A 15,914-nucleotide genomic window follows, 5' to 3' on the forward strand; every position below is an offset into this window, starting at 1 on the left:
TAAGGCCGGCCTTCGCGCTCACCCAGCCCTTCTTGGCCTCCTTTACTTCATGGCTCAGGCTATCGTTTTCCTTCTTGAGGTCGCCAGTAATCCTCTCAACAATGCGACAGGACTGAGTCTCATTATGAAGGTCCTCACGTGCCTTTTTGGCCCACTCCTCAGCAACGAAGATTTGCTGAGTGACCTGCGTCAGAAAAATAAAAGCTTAATCAAAAAAGAATGGTGAATAACTAGATGCGTAACAAGAGAACGAGATAGTAAAAGTTTTTGCTTACCATTGCCATGTCCCTCTTCAGCAACATGAAGAGTTCTGGTTGCTGAGTATCCCGAAGCCCCTTCATGTCGCGAGGCAAAAGAAGAGGCTGCTGCAAGGCCTCAGCCAAGAATGACGCCTCCCGTCGTTGAGATTCCCACAAGGTTGCATCCCAAGAAATTGGAGCGCCATCCAATTCGAGCCGCGACAACCATGTTCGTTGTTCCCTCCGAATAGCCGCCTCGTCTCGGCTATCAATGGACTTGGTACTCTTCTCTTTGGGCTCCTTGGTCTCTTTGCCCTTCTTCTGGGGTTTGGCTTTTTCTTAGCCAATCTCACCCTCCTCCAACTCCCCCACAGGCCTTTTCCGCCTTAAATTGGGCATAGGCTGCAATGCTGCATCCGAGGTGGGAGGAGGAGGAGGAGGAGCCTTGGAGGTCGGCTGCTCCTTTAGGGCATCCTTGGAGGACTGCCTTTTGTTCCTATTGGCAAGGAAGCCCCTGAGGCCAGACTTTTGTCTCAGGTCCATTCCTTCTTCTTCAAGCTCTTAGCTGGTACCGACTTGTGCGGTTACTAAACCAAGGTCAGGGGCTGCCGAGGCACGGTCTAGATCTGAATCAGAATCCGAGAGCTCTACTATCTTGGCCGACACCTCTCCCTCCTCGGCGAAGTGAAACTGGTCTATTTGATCCTCCAAAGACGAGTGCGAGGAATCGGCTTCTTCCGCTGGGATAACTACTGCGGGAAAGGCACGCTGAGCAGGCAGCTGGACGGGAGGTAAATCTCTCGAAGCAAGAAAGCCTGGAATGGAGACGTCGATTCGTGCCAATCACGGACTACCTGCTCTGATTGCTTGGCCGGGCTCCACTAGAGCACGAGTAAGGGGCACGTAGTCCAAAATCAGAGGCGCAGATCGCAATTGCCCGTCTTCACTCACGTAAATCTCAGACCTCAGAAAGAAATTGAGTGCCTGGACATTGACCAAACTAAGCCGAGGAGTCGTATGCTTCTTGTCTGCAAGGTCCGAAGAGAAGGTTATGTTAGTCCGAGGAGGCAAACAAGTAAAGTCAGAATCGAAACAATAAAAGAAAAAGGGGGAAAGATCAAAACTAAGATCCTTTCCTAGGGATCTAACTCTATGGTGCCCCACCTGGTTCTCCTGCCTTGACTGGGTAGTGAAGACCGTCGTGCCACCGTCCGGAGACGATCAAAAGGTCGTCCTTCAAGCCTTTGTTGGACTTAGGAAAGTAGGATATCAACCTCACCTCATCGGACCTGGACTTCAAGTAATATGAGTCGCCGAGGCTGTGCAGTTCATATAGATGAACCACGTCATGCCATGTAAGGCCGAGGTTCATCTGATTGTTCAGGACCTCTATGCACCCCAGGATCCAGAACATATTCGCGACGCATTGGTGAGGGGCCAACCTATGACTACACAAATAATCCCTAGTTATCCTCCCCATAAGGATGGTCATTCCTCCTTCCACAAAGGCTATCACTGGAATGGCAACCTGCCCCGTTCTCCTCTTAATTATGACCTCCTCCAGAGAACAATACTCTAGACCTACCTCCGGCAGAATACGGTATTTGGCCCTGAAGCCCTTCATACCGGCCGAGGAATTTACCAATTTGTCAAGTTTACCCATCCCCCTAATCCTAGGTGACGCAAAGACGATTTATTTAAAGGAATAATGCCGGAAAAAGGCAATGGAAAAGGAATGTACACTTACGGGTGAGGAATTTGCAGGAAATCTTCAAGGGGACAACGACGAAGGCTTGAACGCTTTAAAAGGGAGAGTGCGAGAGTGCTCTGAGTGCTTGAGTGCTTGTCCAAAAATAAGAAGGAAATGCCTTTTGAAAATCTTATGTATCCAAGAGAAGCCGGACAGACATACTCCCGCCTAGGGAAACGGAAATGATCTCAACCGTTGATATAGCGTCCAACCGTCGGATCAAAATACATAAAACCACTAAAAGCAATAATTAGCGCCGCATGGGTCATCAACCACCCCCGTCATTAATGAGGCACGTGAAAAGCATACGTCCGCGCAAGTGAAGCATGGACCCACAGTAGATAATCCTATGAATGTCAAAATCTCGCCTTTCCTCCTTGGACAAGAAAGAAGGAGCCGGAATTTTGAGGGGCTATTGTAGGGGTGAAATTCCCAAAATCAACAGTGGGCCTAGGGACCCACACGAAGCCTAACCATGACCCAACGGAGAATAGGGGCCCAAATGACTTCTGGCCCAACCCTATTGAGCCTGGTTCGTTCCAAAAGACGTCCGAGGAGGAATGCCTCCTCGGACACTCAAATATGGGCCCAATATGCGTCCCCCCCCCCCCCACAGTGAAGAACCCATCCAGGCGAACGTGGGTAGGAGGGTGAGCCTCACGCAGCAGGAAAGAGGAAAATGTAAGACATCAGGAAGAAGCCACAACTGCCGCATTAAATGCAAGAAAGCTACCTTTCAGCCGCATTAATGTGGAGAAGACAAGCGAACAGTGCTACATTGGCCAGTGCAACTCACAAAAGGATAAGGGAGATGTCCGAAGGGACAGGCACTCAAGTGAAGGTCCAGATGGCTTACAAGTGTAAGGTCCTTATCAATTCAAGGAGGCTATATAAGAGAAGGAGATCCCCATGAAGAGGGGATCGGAGAATAAGAAAAAAAGAGAGAGAAAAAAGGTGAAAGAACTCCGTAGTCTGTAAACAGAGCGAGAGGTGCACTTATACGTCTTCTCGGACCAATATCCCATTAAACATAAATGGAATAATCTCACGTTCAACATGCTGCATGGCGTACATCTAACTGATGTTCACTTCGTCTAGTCCTAGTTCTGTAATCCACTCTCTACAAATTCATTGTCTAGGAACTTTTGGGCCAGAACCACTTACTTGCTGGGCCTAGGCCCCAAAAACCGCCCCTACAGAGATTGTTTAAAGTTTGCTTTGGGGGATTTGTTGTGAAAATTTGAACGTCAAATTCAGATGTATTTTATATTTAAGTAATCAAATGAATAAAAACGATAAGCAAATGATATTTATGAAAGGAAACAGTGTCATTTATAAGTTCTATCAACACCATCACCACAGGATGGTAATTTTTCCCCACCCCTCCCTACTTCACCCTGTGCGGGTTTTTTCCGCCCCGCAAAGGTGGTGGGGCGGGAATAGGGCAAGATTTTAGCCCCGTACCACGGGACAGGGCAGGAATGAGTTTAGACTTTTTAGACCCACCCTTCCCCGTCCTCGCCCCGTCCCATGTTGCTAAAGGTTATAATTGTAAATTTTTTATACCCTAAAACCCTACTATTTAAACAAATATATCAATATTAGCTTATTTTATTCTACTGTTCCTTTATTTTGTTATGTGTTATACTATGAGATTTTTTATTTTATTTTTTATGATTGTCTTATTAAACACTTTGATATATTATTCAATTTTTTTTTTCTAAAAATTGATTTGATTTGATGGGATAAATTTAGTTGTAATTTCAAATATATTTTTATCAATGAAATAGGTTTCATTAAAAAAATTGTACTAGTTGTAGGACAAATTAACAAAAAGTAGAGTTTTACAGGATGGAGCAGGACTTCGTGGGGCCCCAAGGGGCGAGGATGGGGTAAGAAAGATAAAACCATGCGGGGTGGGAATGAAGACCCCATCCTTCAGCCCTGCCCCGCCCCATTGCCATCCTTTATTTATAATTACCATCAATGTCTACAACTATAATGACTATTCAATGTCACCATCACTCTCACCAACATCTTGGTATTGTACCAGTACTATCATCAAATTCTACCACCATTACCATTATCATTGTAATGAAGCTGTTATTATAGCATTATAATTTCTTTATTTTTAAAAAACAGTATAAACAAGGGTTAAGGATTTCCCTTTTGTTTGAGCAGGGGTGTGGTGGATTTTCCTTTTGTTTGACCGACCCTTTTCGTAGTGACCTTGAATTAATAGGCCTCTCCTTCTTTCTCATTTTGTTTTGAGGCGGGTTAAAAAAAATCGTTCAAATGTAACCAAACACAGCCTCTATATATATATATATATATATATATATATATATATATAAGTTCTAAAATTCTAGTGAGGCTTATTATGACGAATATTTCATTACGAAAGAAATCAAATAATGGAGAAAAATTATTGTATAATAATGTGATTACATCTCCTTATAAAATACAAAAAGTCTAGATCTCTACATAGTAGGAATCGTAAAATTATATAATCAATTATAAAAAAGTGATTGTTGGAGGAGATCATGTGATTTGCTCTCTTAGAGGACTCTAATAGTAATGGTGGTTGACAAAGACTATATTTGGTATCAGAGGAGTGATTGTTTGAAGGATATTGTGCGATTGTTTCTTTAGAAGATCACAATATTAAAAATGGTTAACTAGAGTCATATATGGTAATAATGAAATTGTCCAAATTTGGTATCTTGCCTTGATTTTAGCTAATAATAAAGTGGGTACATCACCTTTACCAAGCATTGAGACCTAGAAAACTAGTTCAATTGAGCTCTTTAGGGATCAACTCGGTCAAATTCAAGTAAAATCAGGTTTGGGTCAAAAACTTATGGCGAAAATGGCCAACTGGCCTTAAAATCGTAACTATCTAGTTAGTAGGCGCTGTTTAGAAACATATTTTGTTTATAGCATCTCGAGTCTTAAAGACTCGATTTTGGGCTTCAAAATCGAGTCTTTGAGGCTCGATTTGTAGGCTTAGACCAGTTCTGATCTGGCACTTTGTCCACATGGGTGTCCACCTGGAAATCGAGTCTCTAAGACTCGATTTCAAACCCAAAATTTTTAAAAAAAAATTATAAGTCTCTACATACCGAAATACCCAAAACAAATTTCACCGCTACGCATATCAGATCAGATCAGAGGGAGAGAAAGAGAATCACACAGCTACTCAGATCAGATCAGAGGGAGAGAAACAGAGAACCTCACCAGCGCGGCCTGGGGCTCGCACCGGCCAGCGTCGCGTGCGGCCAGGGGCTCGCGCTGGCCTGGGGCTCGCGCTGGCCTCAAGCCATGCGCGAGCCCCAGGCCGCGCGCGACCCAGGCTCGCGCGAGCCCCAGGCCGCGCGCGACCCAGGCTCGCGCGAGCCCCAGGCCGCGCGCGACCCAGGCTCGCGCGAGCCCCAGGCCGCGCGCGACCCAGGCTCGCGCGAGCCCCAGGCCGCGCGCGACCCAGGCTCGCGCGAGCCCCAGGCCGCGTGCGACCCAGGCTCGCGCGAGCCCCTGGCAGCGCGCGACCTAGGCTCGCGCGAGCCCCTGGCCGCGCTCGACACTGGCCGGCGCGAGCCCCAGGCCGCCTGGGTCGCTGGTCAGTTTCTGGTCATGCCGCGCGCGCTGGGTCTCCAATCTCGATCTTCTCTCCCTCTCTGTTTCTGGTTTTCTTTTCTTTTTTTTTTCTTTTTTTTTCTCTGGGTTTTTCCTCTGATGCTCTGGTGTTTGGTTTGGTCTGAGTGTTATATATAGGGCTTAGAAATCGAGTCTTAGAGACTCGATTTCCAGGTGGACACCCATGTGGACAAAGTGCCAGATCAGAGCTGGTCTAAGCATACAAATCGAGCCTCAAAGACTCGATTTTGAAGCCCAAAATCGAGTCTTTGAGACTCGAGATGCTATAAACAAAATATGTTTCTAAACAGCGCCTACTAACTAGATAGTTACGATTTTAAGGCCAGTTGGCCATTTTCGCCAAAACTTATTCTACGAAAACATGTTACTGGATTTCTATATTTTATTTCCAAAAAAGAAACATGTTACTAGATTAGACACGGAAAACATTTATATTTGATAATTAACTGTAAAGTTGATAAGTAATGTCGTTATTCTCATCTACAATGTAGAAGATTTAATATGACTTTATTACACACAAACATACATTAAAAATGAGTCAATAAAAACAATTAAGTTTTAAATTTTATAATAAAAGCTTAATAAGCAAGTTAAGTTCGGGTTCGAGTTTGAGTTTGAGTACACAACTTATTAGACAAAAACATGTAGCTATTTCTATGGCCCATTTTCCATACCCTATATTTTTTTTCATTCGAGTTCAATCAAGTTATCAAGGTCCAGATTCAAATTTGCCAAGTCTTTAGCAATTCAAAATTAATAGTTAAGAGGACAAAATATGGTCTTAACAACTTAAGGTTGCCAAAATCACTATGGCCCACTAAAAAACATGCAAGGATCACAAAAATTTATACAATTTTTGTCTCGATCCGTAACTGTCATATGGTGAGTTATGAGTAGTGTGTTTATATGAGTTCACACCTCCACCACTTACTACTCGATTGTCGCTAATTGTGGTTAGGGGGTGGCAAATGAGCGGGTTGGGTCATAAATGAGTTGGGTGTGTAATTATCCATTTATTTATTTATGACCCGTTTATATATAAATTCATTATCCATTACTAACCCAACCCATTTAATTAGTAACCTACTTATTTAACCCAATATGACCCAAATACCTCTAAAACTACTTGAATACTCTCTTAACCTCCAAAATAACCTTAAATACCTAAAATGATGCAAATACCCCTATACTTCCAAAATTACCAATATATCCTTAGACATTCAAAATTATCCCTAAAATCTTTAAAATGAGCAAAATACTTATGAAACCTCTAAAATAACCAAAATACCTCAAATATTTCTAAAATTACTAAATATGCTCAAAAACTACTAAAATAACCAAAATATCTCCAAAATCTCTAAAATGACCAAAATATCTCCAAATATTCAAATGAATTGGGTTAAAACTTATCTAAATTATGTAAATAATAGATGGGTTCATAGATATGGATAAAAATTACCACACCTAATTGTGGTATAAATTGTGTTAAGTTTTTGTGTTCAAACTCCTAACGTTGCTCTGCCGACTACACTGCTCTGCCGACTACAGCAACTGAGTACAACAATCAGTCAATCGAAGTCAAAAGGGAAAACAACAACCGAATGAATATCACATGCGTAGCACCTTATCTTACAGCAATAGCACCAGTGTATCACAACATCCGGCCAAAAGAAAAAATCTCATACTTGATACTGCAACGACCTTCTTTATTAATAGTTTAATCCACGAGCACCACTTCCACTTGTCAGTCTCACAAAGCTTTTATTGCCTACAGTACACTGAAGAGAAGCAAGCAAAAAAAAAACTGAAACTTGAAAGACTTCAAAGCAAAGTCTGTCCCAGCCGTTTGACAATTGACACTAATTATTTCGTAACTTTACTAAAAATGTTGCCACAAATGTCAACTTCCAAACGTTGGATTCCACAACCTCGGCTAATTTCATGGCCATAAATACAATACGTACACAAATTAACTAAACAATTTGCTTTAATGCTCCAGAGTTTTCCAGAGAAAATGCTGATTTTATAGCAAAACTTGAGCCTACCCGGCTTACATTTCGGGTTAGGTTGTAAAGCAAAAGAGACTTTTTTGGTGTTTGGAGTAATGGGCTGGAAATACAATGCAGGGTTGGGGTTGATTGGCATAATTGTGTTCATATGGGTTGCCTCTGCAGAAGTTACTCAGGTTTGGGCTTATACTTTGTAGTATCTCTCTTTTTGTTTCATTTCTGTTTGGATTCTTTCTTTCGCATAATGGGGTTTGTTAGTTTGTTATGCTTTTTCTCATAACTTTGTTCTATTACTGTTAGCCGGTTAGGTTGCTAAGATAAGGTAGTTGAAGAAAAGAAGAGTCTGAATTGTTAATTTTTTTTTTATTGCTATTAACAATACTAGGTAAAACTAGTTTAAATGTTCTTTCTTTTGTTCTGTTCTTATATTTATCCATACGTGTTGATTAATCTGAATATTTGGTTTTGATAAATACAAGAAATTACTTTTGTTTGGTAGGATTGGTTGGTATACGTGGTTATATAAGCCTTTTTAATTGGGAGGGAAATATTTTTGTTAACGGTAATTTAATAAAATTTACTAATCTGGTGTCTCTGATATTCAAAATTGTTTGCACACAATGTAAATTGAAGTTTTAAGTCAATGTGCTTATTAGTATTACATGACAATTTGCAAGTATCCCTTAGCTTTGTAACTTATCCTTATCTGCTAGTTTGATCCTGGGATCCAGTATGTAAAGTCGAATCCGATTGAAGTTTTTTTTTTTTGTTCCCAAATGTTGGCAATCGCTCTTCAACTAAGCCAAATGGCCAAAATATTTGTATAATACTCAGTTGAGACTTTTCTTGGGACTTTACATATGGTTTATTCCTTGATTATGTTACCTTTTCTTTTCCACGTTTACTGTTGATGTGAATAACTTGAACTAGTTCATATGCTTTTATATTTGCATATACTTAAAATTCTAGATAAATAGTTAGTTGCCTCACATCTGGAAAAGGTTTGATAGATATTCAGTTAAATTGTTGAAAAATGAAAACTTCTCTGCTAAATATTAGCCCCCATCTTCCCCATAGCTCTCTCATTGTTCCAACACCCATGACAGATTCAAATTGGCATCCTCTGATTCTTTGGGTGATACTAACATAATGCCATTCTCAATGGACAAAGAATTTTGAAGAATTTTGGGTTGGCGATGAAGTGTTTGTTGCTTTTCAATTCCATTCAAGACTCTGACATGTAGACTTCCCTACTGATCTCTACAAATTAAGATTGTGCTTTGCATATTAATCAAGTAGAGGTCAGTTGTCCCCACTTTTTTAAGTTAACTATGTGCTTGGGCACAACTGACAGTTGTCAGCATTTAGTGTGCCTGAAAAAGCTTTGCTCTGAGGCTGGTCCAATGTCCGGGATACTAAGGTTAAGAGTAAGTGTAATGAGTCTTTGCTAGGCCCTTTGATGTGCGCCCATTTAAACATGCCATGTGGTTGAGTGGGTGTAATTGACCCTTTTTGGTAATACATTGTCTCCATATTTTTCTTATTACTACAACACCTTCTTGGGTAATCATATCCTAAGGCTTTAGGAACAGATGCACCCATCGAGTAATTGTTTAAAAGCATATCACCTAATTTGTTTCTTGCATCACTTTATGTATATATATATTCTTCTTTCTTATTGTTCTATATAACATTGTCTAGAAATTTGTTTTCATTTGTGAAAAATGCTTGATTTTGAGCAACACTGCATCTTGTATAACACAGATACTACAGAAAGTTTTTGTTCTTTTGTGAACAATGTTTGGTTTTGAGCAGCCTCAATCTTGTATAATGCACAAATTATACAGCAAAAGCTGGTGTTATCAGAAGTCAAGTTTATTTTTGAAGGATCTTTTAAACTTACACTACTTATTTGCTGCAGAGAATTTTCACAGACTATAAGCAGCCATTTGCAATCACTTATTTGGGGGTGTCTCTTATGGTGGTCTATCTACCAATTGCAGCTCTTAAAGATTGGATCTGCAGCTTAATGAATGCATATTTATATAAGGACCTTTGTGTTGACTCGAATGTTATAAGCACTTCAACTGGACTTAATACCCCTCTTAGAATTAATGAAATGCACCATGGACCAGAAACGGAAAACGGCCTAATTACTGACAAGAATCTTAGTGAAAGGGAAGAGGGGTGGCCTTTGATCGCGAAGAATGAGGAAGATGAGTCTCAGTTGCTTGAACAAAGTTGTGAACTTAGTTCATGGGATATTGCCAAGTGTGGTTTATATCTTACTCCAATATGGTTTGCAACAGAGGTAACATGTTCATTTTGATATCTTCTGTTCTTTGTGTATGACCTTTTGTACTTCTCTTCAAATTTGCATTGTGTGGCAAAATTAAATTATTTGGTTGGCTGAAAATGTCTGAGTGGATTAGTAGTACAGACATCCAAAAACAGCAGCATAATCTGGTCAATGCTTAATGTTGCAAGAATGTTTCTTGACTTAAACAATTGTATGCCTGCAGGATTTGATTGAAAATTAGAAAAGGCAGCAAAGGGCAAGGCAATGAACAACTCATCATTTAATGGGGGAAAACATTTAAATTTTAAGAATACATGGTTATGAGATTTATCAACTAGGGGAGAACATAACTAGAAACTTCTGTCAATTTATTGAGATAAGTTGTAAAATGTCACATACAGGCTAAATCATTTCCTTATGCTCTCACCAAGAGCCTTGTAACGCAGTAGCATTATCAGGTTTCCTTTATAAGGAGAAATAGGGTTCAAATCTCCCGTCCCACTAGTTATAACTATTGAATTATCCCAAAAAAAATCCTTATACTCTCTTATTTTCATTCATATCACAAGTTTCCCAAAAAAAAAAAGGTTTCTATTTCCTACATCTTCATTCTTTGCATTTCATTTTTAAATTCTGAGATTATTGTATTCTCCATTTGTACTTGATACCGGACGGGCAGTCATAGGTAATGAATCCTAGAGAAAATTAAGGAGATTGAAACAAAGATAGTGAATTATTGTTGATGATCATTAACTAGAAAATTAAACCAACATAATCTAAACCTCTAATCACTTTTGCAGTCCATACATCAAAGTCAATAAACTCATTAATGTCCCTCAATACAATGATCTCACCTTTAAAAAGCACCTTTACAAGCTTAATGGATCCTGTGAAAATAGTTAAAGATCTTGAAAAATTCAGTGATTCTATAGCCCCAGAGAACCTCAAAATTCATGATCAATATCACGTAAGTTGTAAATGTGGTAGCTGAAAAACATATTTTGATGATGATCTGGTGATGTGGATCATTCAATACAACTTTGACTTTATAAAAAATCTACTAAGCCAATAACATCTCATTGTACTTCTGTTGACTTAGGAGGTTGTCATATCTGCTAAATCAACATGGCCCGTATGATTTTGAGGACTTATTCTCAAACAATGTGTTAACAATTGGTCAAAGTGTACCATGATATTTTGGATTTGAGGCTTATATTACTTTTTTATTTTTTAAAAAGTAAATGCATCCATTAGGTAATAGTCTGTAAATTTCATTAGGAGTAGGACTAGTTTAACATTGCAAACTGTTACGCATGTAATAAATTCTTATTCATTTTGACATGTGTCTATCCTCAATGTTGGTTTTATGGATTTTTTCATGATATGCCAGTTATCAATATCTATTTCTTAAGCAATGTAATTAGTGTTACATTTGTTTTGATGTCATGCAGTATTTATCGAACTCTGCACTGGCGAATACTAGTGTAGCAAGTACAACTGTCCTGACTTCTACATCTGGGCTCTTTACACTTTTCTTTGGAGCTCTTCTTGGCCAAGAGTCGGTAAATATCACAAAGGTTGTTGCTGTTTTTATCTGCATGGCTGGTGTTGCCATGACCACATTTGGAAACACTTGGATACCTACTGAACTGCAAAGCATCTCTGAGTGAGTTTATCACTGCTTTCTTAGCAGTAGAAGGCTTCTATAAAGCGTTTTCTACATTTCTGCCAACCCAGTTCCTATATGATAATGTCATACCACTTTTAGTTATCTGTTTGTGTGGGGTGCATAACGTTATTCTATTTCATTTTTACTGTGTAATTTTGATGGTATTATAGATTTAGATTGCATCCATAAGCATTATAGAGATGTTATCTGCATTAATTTTTACAGTTGAAAACCTTGCTTCTTATTTTTTCTCCTTTTTTTGGGGAAAAAGAGGGGGAAGGGGGGGGGGGGGGGGGGGGCAGCCACTCCAACAGAAGATTTTTTCTTCCTACCCCGATTCTGTACATTATTAAGTATTCTGATAGTATAAATTTAGACTGCTCATGGTCAAAAGACATGTTGCTATATCTCAATAATACGTTTTAACTCCAATATTTTTAATACTTAATAGGTTGGCTGATTGATAGCATGTGTTTTTTGCAAGTTGCTGACAATCACAGGGTTTATGTAGGAAATAAAGTCAGCAAAAAGAGTCTATCTCGGTCTTTTGGCAATCATGTTTTAATGAAAAAAAATAATCATTAAGAAAAAAAGAGAGAGCTAATTTTCATCATTAAACAGATTTTATTCTGTTGCATTCTGCATTTAAAAATAAAAAATAAGAGGGGAGCTTATGTTCCACCTAGAATCAAGATATTGTTTATCTTGGCTGTAGACTAGATTGGCAATTACGTCAATGTGATTATGGATCAAGAACTACATCTTTATTCCTACTACAGCTAACAAAGCCTATTATATTTTGTAAATTTCATTCAGTTTTTTCACCTTATGTGCAGAGATATTTACTTTCACTTGAATTTGTTTGAGATACTAGTATTAATATTTATCTGAAATTTGAACCATGTATTTGTTGCTTAGGCCTAGAAAGCACTCTATCACAGGGGACGCTTTTGGTCTTCTCTCGGCGGTATCATATGGCTTATTTACAGGTAAAACATAACAAAACCGTTTTTTTCTTTTTCTTTTTTGGATTTAATAATTGAAGTGGTGATATGAATTTGAAATTGTTTTTTTTAAGTCCCCTGTGTAATTGTTAAATTACTGGTGTACTTAGTACAGTGCTGCTGAAGAAATCTTCTGGATCAGAAGGGGACAAGGTTGATATGCAAAAGTTTTTTGGATACATTGGTCTCTTCTCTCTCCTTGGTCTTTGGTGGCTTGGTAATTGAACTATTAATTTTTTTGATGTATTGTCTTTATCACTACAAATTTGTAGGAGTAAGATTTAAAAATACTTGAACTGGAATTAGGGTATAGCAGTTGTTTGTTGTGGTTTTTTAGGATAAACTTTCCGAAATCTTTGACAATATCAAGATTATTTGATAAAATGGCAGTGATAGTTTCAGACAACTGAACCACCATTGGTTTGGTCATCTATCATGAGTTTCAGGACTCGCAATGCTTTATATCTCAAGATGCTTCTAGATGAAAATTCAGATAGTTGAGCAAAAGCATATAAACTGAAGTTTCTGAAACTCATAATTTGGTCAGGTCAATCTAGATGCTGCCCTTCTTGTTTGAATCCATTGCTTCCTTACAAGAATTTGGAAATTGGTTTGTCTATGTCACTCTGACAATAACTAAGTTTGAAGGCTGGACAGGAGTCTAGCTTGGAAATGTGCCTCAATTGACACCATACAGTGTGTTTGGAGCAAGAGAAGCACAATTCTTTACAGTTTTTTTCTTTTCGAAATCTATGTGAAAGCTTTCATGGGTGTCATACCATCTTATTACAGAGGTGGTGGTTTGTTTTCTGCCCACCATCTTTCTTCTCTTTTCCTGTGGACTGTGTCACCTCCTCATTCATCAACCTTGATTTAGATGAGCTCTACGGATAACTGGGGTCTAATAGGCATTGTTGAATCTTGATAAATAATGAGGTGATAGAATTTTTGCTAGTGTTTTAAATGAAAGCTCAAAGATCGATATCCATGGTATTACAATTTAAGGGGATAGCTAGAATTTCACTAAACAGGTCAAAGGATGACCTCCCAGAAGAAGTGTTTTGAGTGGTCCATTGCTAAGAAATGTTATTCTATCTAATTCTATACAGATGAGAGAAGAGCTTTGTTTGTGTGAAAGATACTGCAAGTTGAATTGGCTACAACGATTTATTATTGAGTTCACATAATTAGGATTTCAAGGGACCTCGCCCCTAATGAAGTAGTTGTTGTTAGTTAAGCTGTTCTGCTGTGTCACAGTTTCATGCTTCAATTATATTACCTCAAATCAACTAAACAATCTTGTTGAGAATGCTGTGATAATCTCATAACAAAATAGCTCTAATGTACCAGTTTCCTATAGCTGGATTTTCACAGCAATGATATTTCATGCAGTGTGGCCACTCACTGCTGTGGGGATTGAACCTCCATTTAAATTTCCACATTCAGCGTCTGTTGAGGAAGTTGTGCTGTTAAATGGCTTTCTGGGAAGTGTTCTGTCAGATTACTTTTGGTAAGTAGTAGAGCCACCTCCATTTACTTTGGGTTTTGATTGGACAACACTAAAACATAAGAATGTTATATTTTGATCTTTCATACTAATTCACAATGAAGTCAACCTCCACCCATTAGCATAAGGAAGAAAACATAGTAATAATTGCATATTATTGGATTTTTATTTTTTCAAATATTTTGTGAAGAATATTTTTGGATTTACTGCTAGCTAAACCACTGATGATTAAAACTGTACCTTTTGTAATCAAATTTTAAGAATAGTTGTTTAGGCTCCAGCACCGCCTTTTCAATTTGATGCACAAGGATTGGTTTGATTTCATTTCTTTTATGGCGTCCAAACAGCCTATCAGCACTTCGGCAGTCATACTAGTACTTTCTTCATGTTGATGTAATTGCAATCTGATTCTTCTAGTAAAACATTTCAGGGCCCTTTCTGTTGTTTGGACAACTCCATTAGTTGCAACACTAGGCATGTCCTTGACAATTCCGCTCGCGATGGTAGCTGATGTGGTATTACATGGCCGTCACTACTCTGTAGTCTACATCCTTGGGTGCATTCAGGTATCTCTCTCTCTCTCACTCACAGGCCATTTGGAAAGTCATTGCTGCCTTTGAAGCCCAGCTTCTCAGCATAAAATCCAATGATTTACTTCAACCTTACCAGAGTAGAAAGTTCATTTAACTAGTTCAACTGGATTCAGGTATTTGCAGGATTTATATTAGCAAACCTTTCAGACAAGTTTTCATGCAAGAAAGAGTCATAGCAACCACATATAAATTTTGGAGGAGCAGACGGTTAACATAGACATAATGTACACGATACAGACTGTTGTTCACCTAAGATAGAAATATGCACATTGACAGTCTTACCTATTTTTGTGAGTGTGACCATTAGGTAATCAGAGTAGCATGTTGCTATGATAGATGTTGTGCTTAATTCTTTGCCTTTGTTCTTTTATTTTCTGATTGTATGGGCTTATAGTAGAATCCCACTACTGCCCTTTCTGAGACTCAGACCTGGTGAGGATGCTGGAATTTTCCAAGCCCACTATTCAGGCCTGTTGAGTAGTAACATCACTGTTACTCAAAGAAAATGTTCCCCAAGCACTATGATTTGTCTTACCAGAAAGAAAAAAGCATTGTGATCTATAAAGACAGGAGTAACTTTCTTTCTGTGTACTTGATTTACTTCATCCAATATTAGTGGCCCACTATACCAATTTTCATCTTTTCTATTAAACAGAAAAATGATGGGGATTAAGAATCACTTTCTATCCTTGCTTCCCAACAAAGCCTTATTGATGTGTTCAAAAATCAATTATAACAAAGGATTGTTGGCAAGGTTCTCATGCATGCCAACCATATATTGTCTCCTTCACACACACACACACACAAAAACCCTAAATATATTGTAGGACCTTAGCATATAATTTGAGTAATAACTGATAAGATCCACTGTGAATAACTAACTTAAACTTATGCATATACGGGTCAATTATACTATTATCAATTAAACTTATGCCAAATTCCTCGTAACTCTATTGATCGACACTTTTTGATATTTTCAATTGAAATATCTAAATTTAAATCCTCTCTTCCCTCAACTATCGAATAATTATGAACAAAAAGAATTAAAATACTATTATAATCTTAAGATTAATCGAAAGTTAGTTTATTATATAACTTTCAATAACATTCAGTGGATTCATTATAATAAAGATCTCAATGACGTAAATTTGGACTAATTCTTTTGTTAAGTTATATCATTTTCATTGCGG

General features: G+C 38.5%; 1 protein-coding gene across 1 annotated transcript; it reads left to right on the forward strand.

Annotated features, from left to right (window-relative positions):
- Window positions 1-7,362: 7,362 nt before the first annotated feature.
- LOC126712797 (thiamine-repressible mitochondrial transport protein THI74-like) lies at window positions 7,363-15,311 on the forward strand. The gene is made up of 8 exons (XM_050412264.1): window positions 7,363-7,828; window positions 9,574-9,963; window positions 11,403-11,617; window positions 12,539-12,609; window positions 12,740-12,841; window positions 14,017-14,134; window positions 14,562-14,697; window positions 14,838-15,311. The coding sequence occupies exons 1-8, from the start codon at window positions 7,748-7,750 to the stop codon at window positions 14,898-14,900; spliced, it is 1,176 nt and encodes a 391-aa protein (XP_050268221.1). The 5' UTR covers window positions 7,363-7,747; the 3' UTR covers window positions 14,901-15,311.
- Window positions 15,312-15,914: the final 603 nt, after the last annotated feature.

The sequence above is a fragment of the Quercus robur genome, chromosome 2 (assembly GCF_932294415.1).
Source record: "Quercus robur chromosome 2, dhQueRobu3.1, whole genome shotgun sequence".
In the NCBI taxonomy this organism is placed as follows: Eukaryota; Viridiplantae; Streptophyta; class Magnoliopsida; order Fagales; family Fagaceae; genus Quercus; species Quercus robur.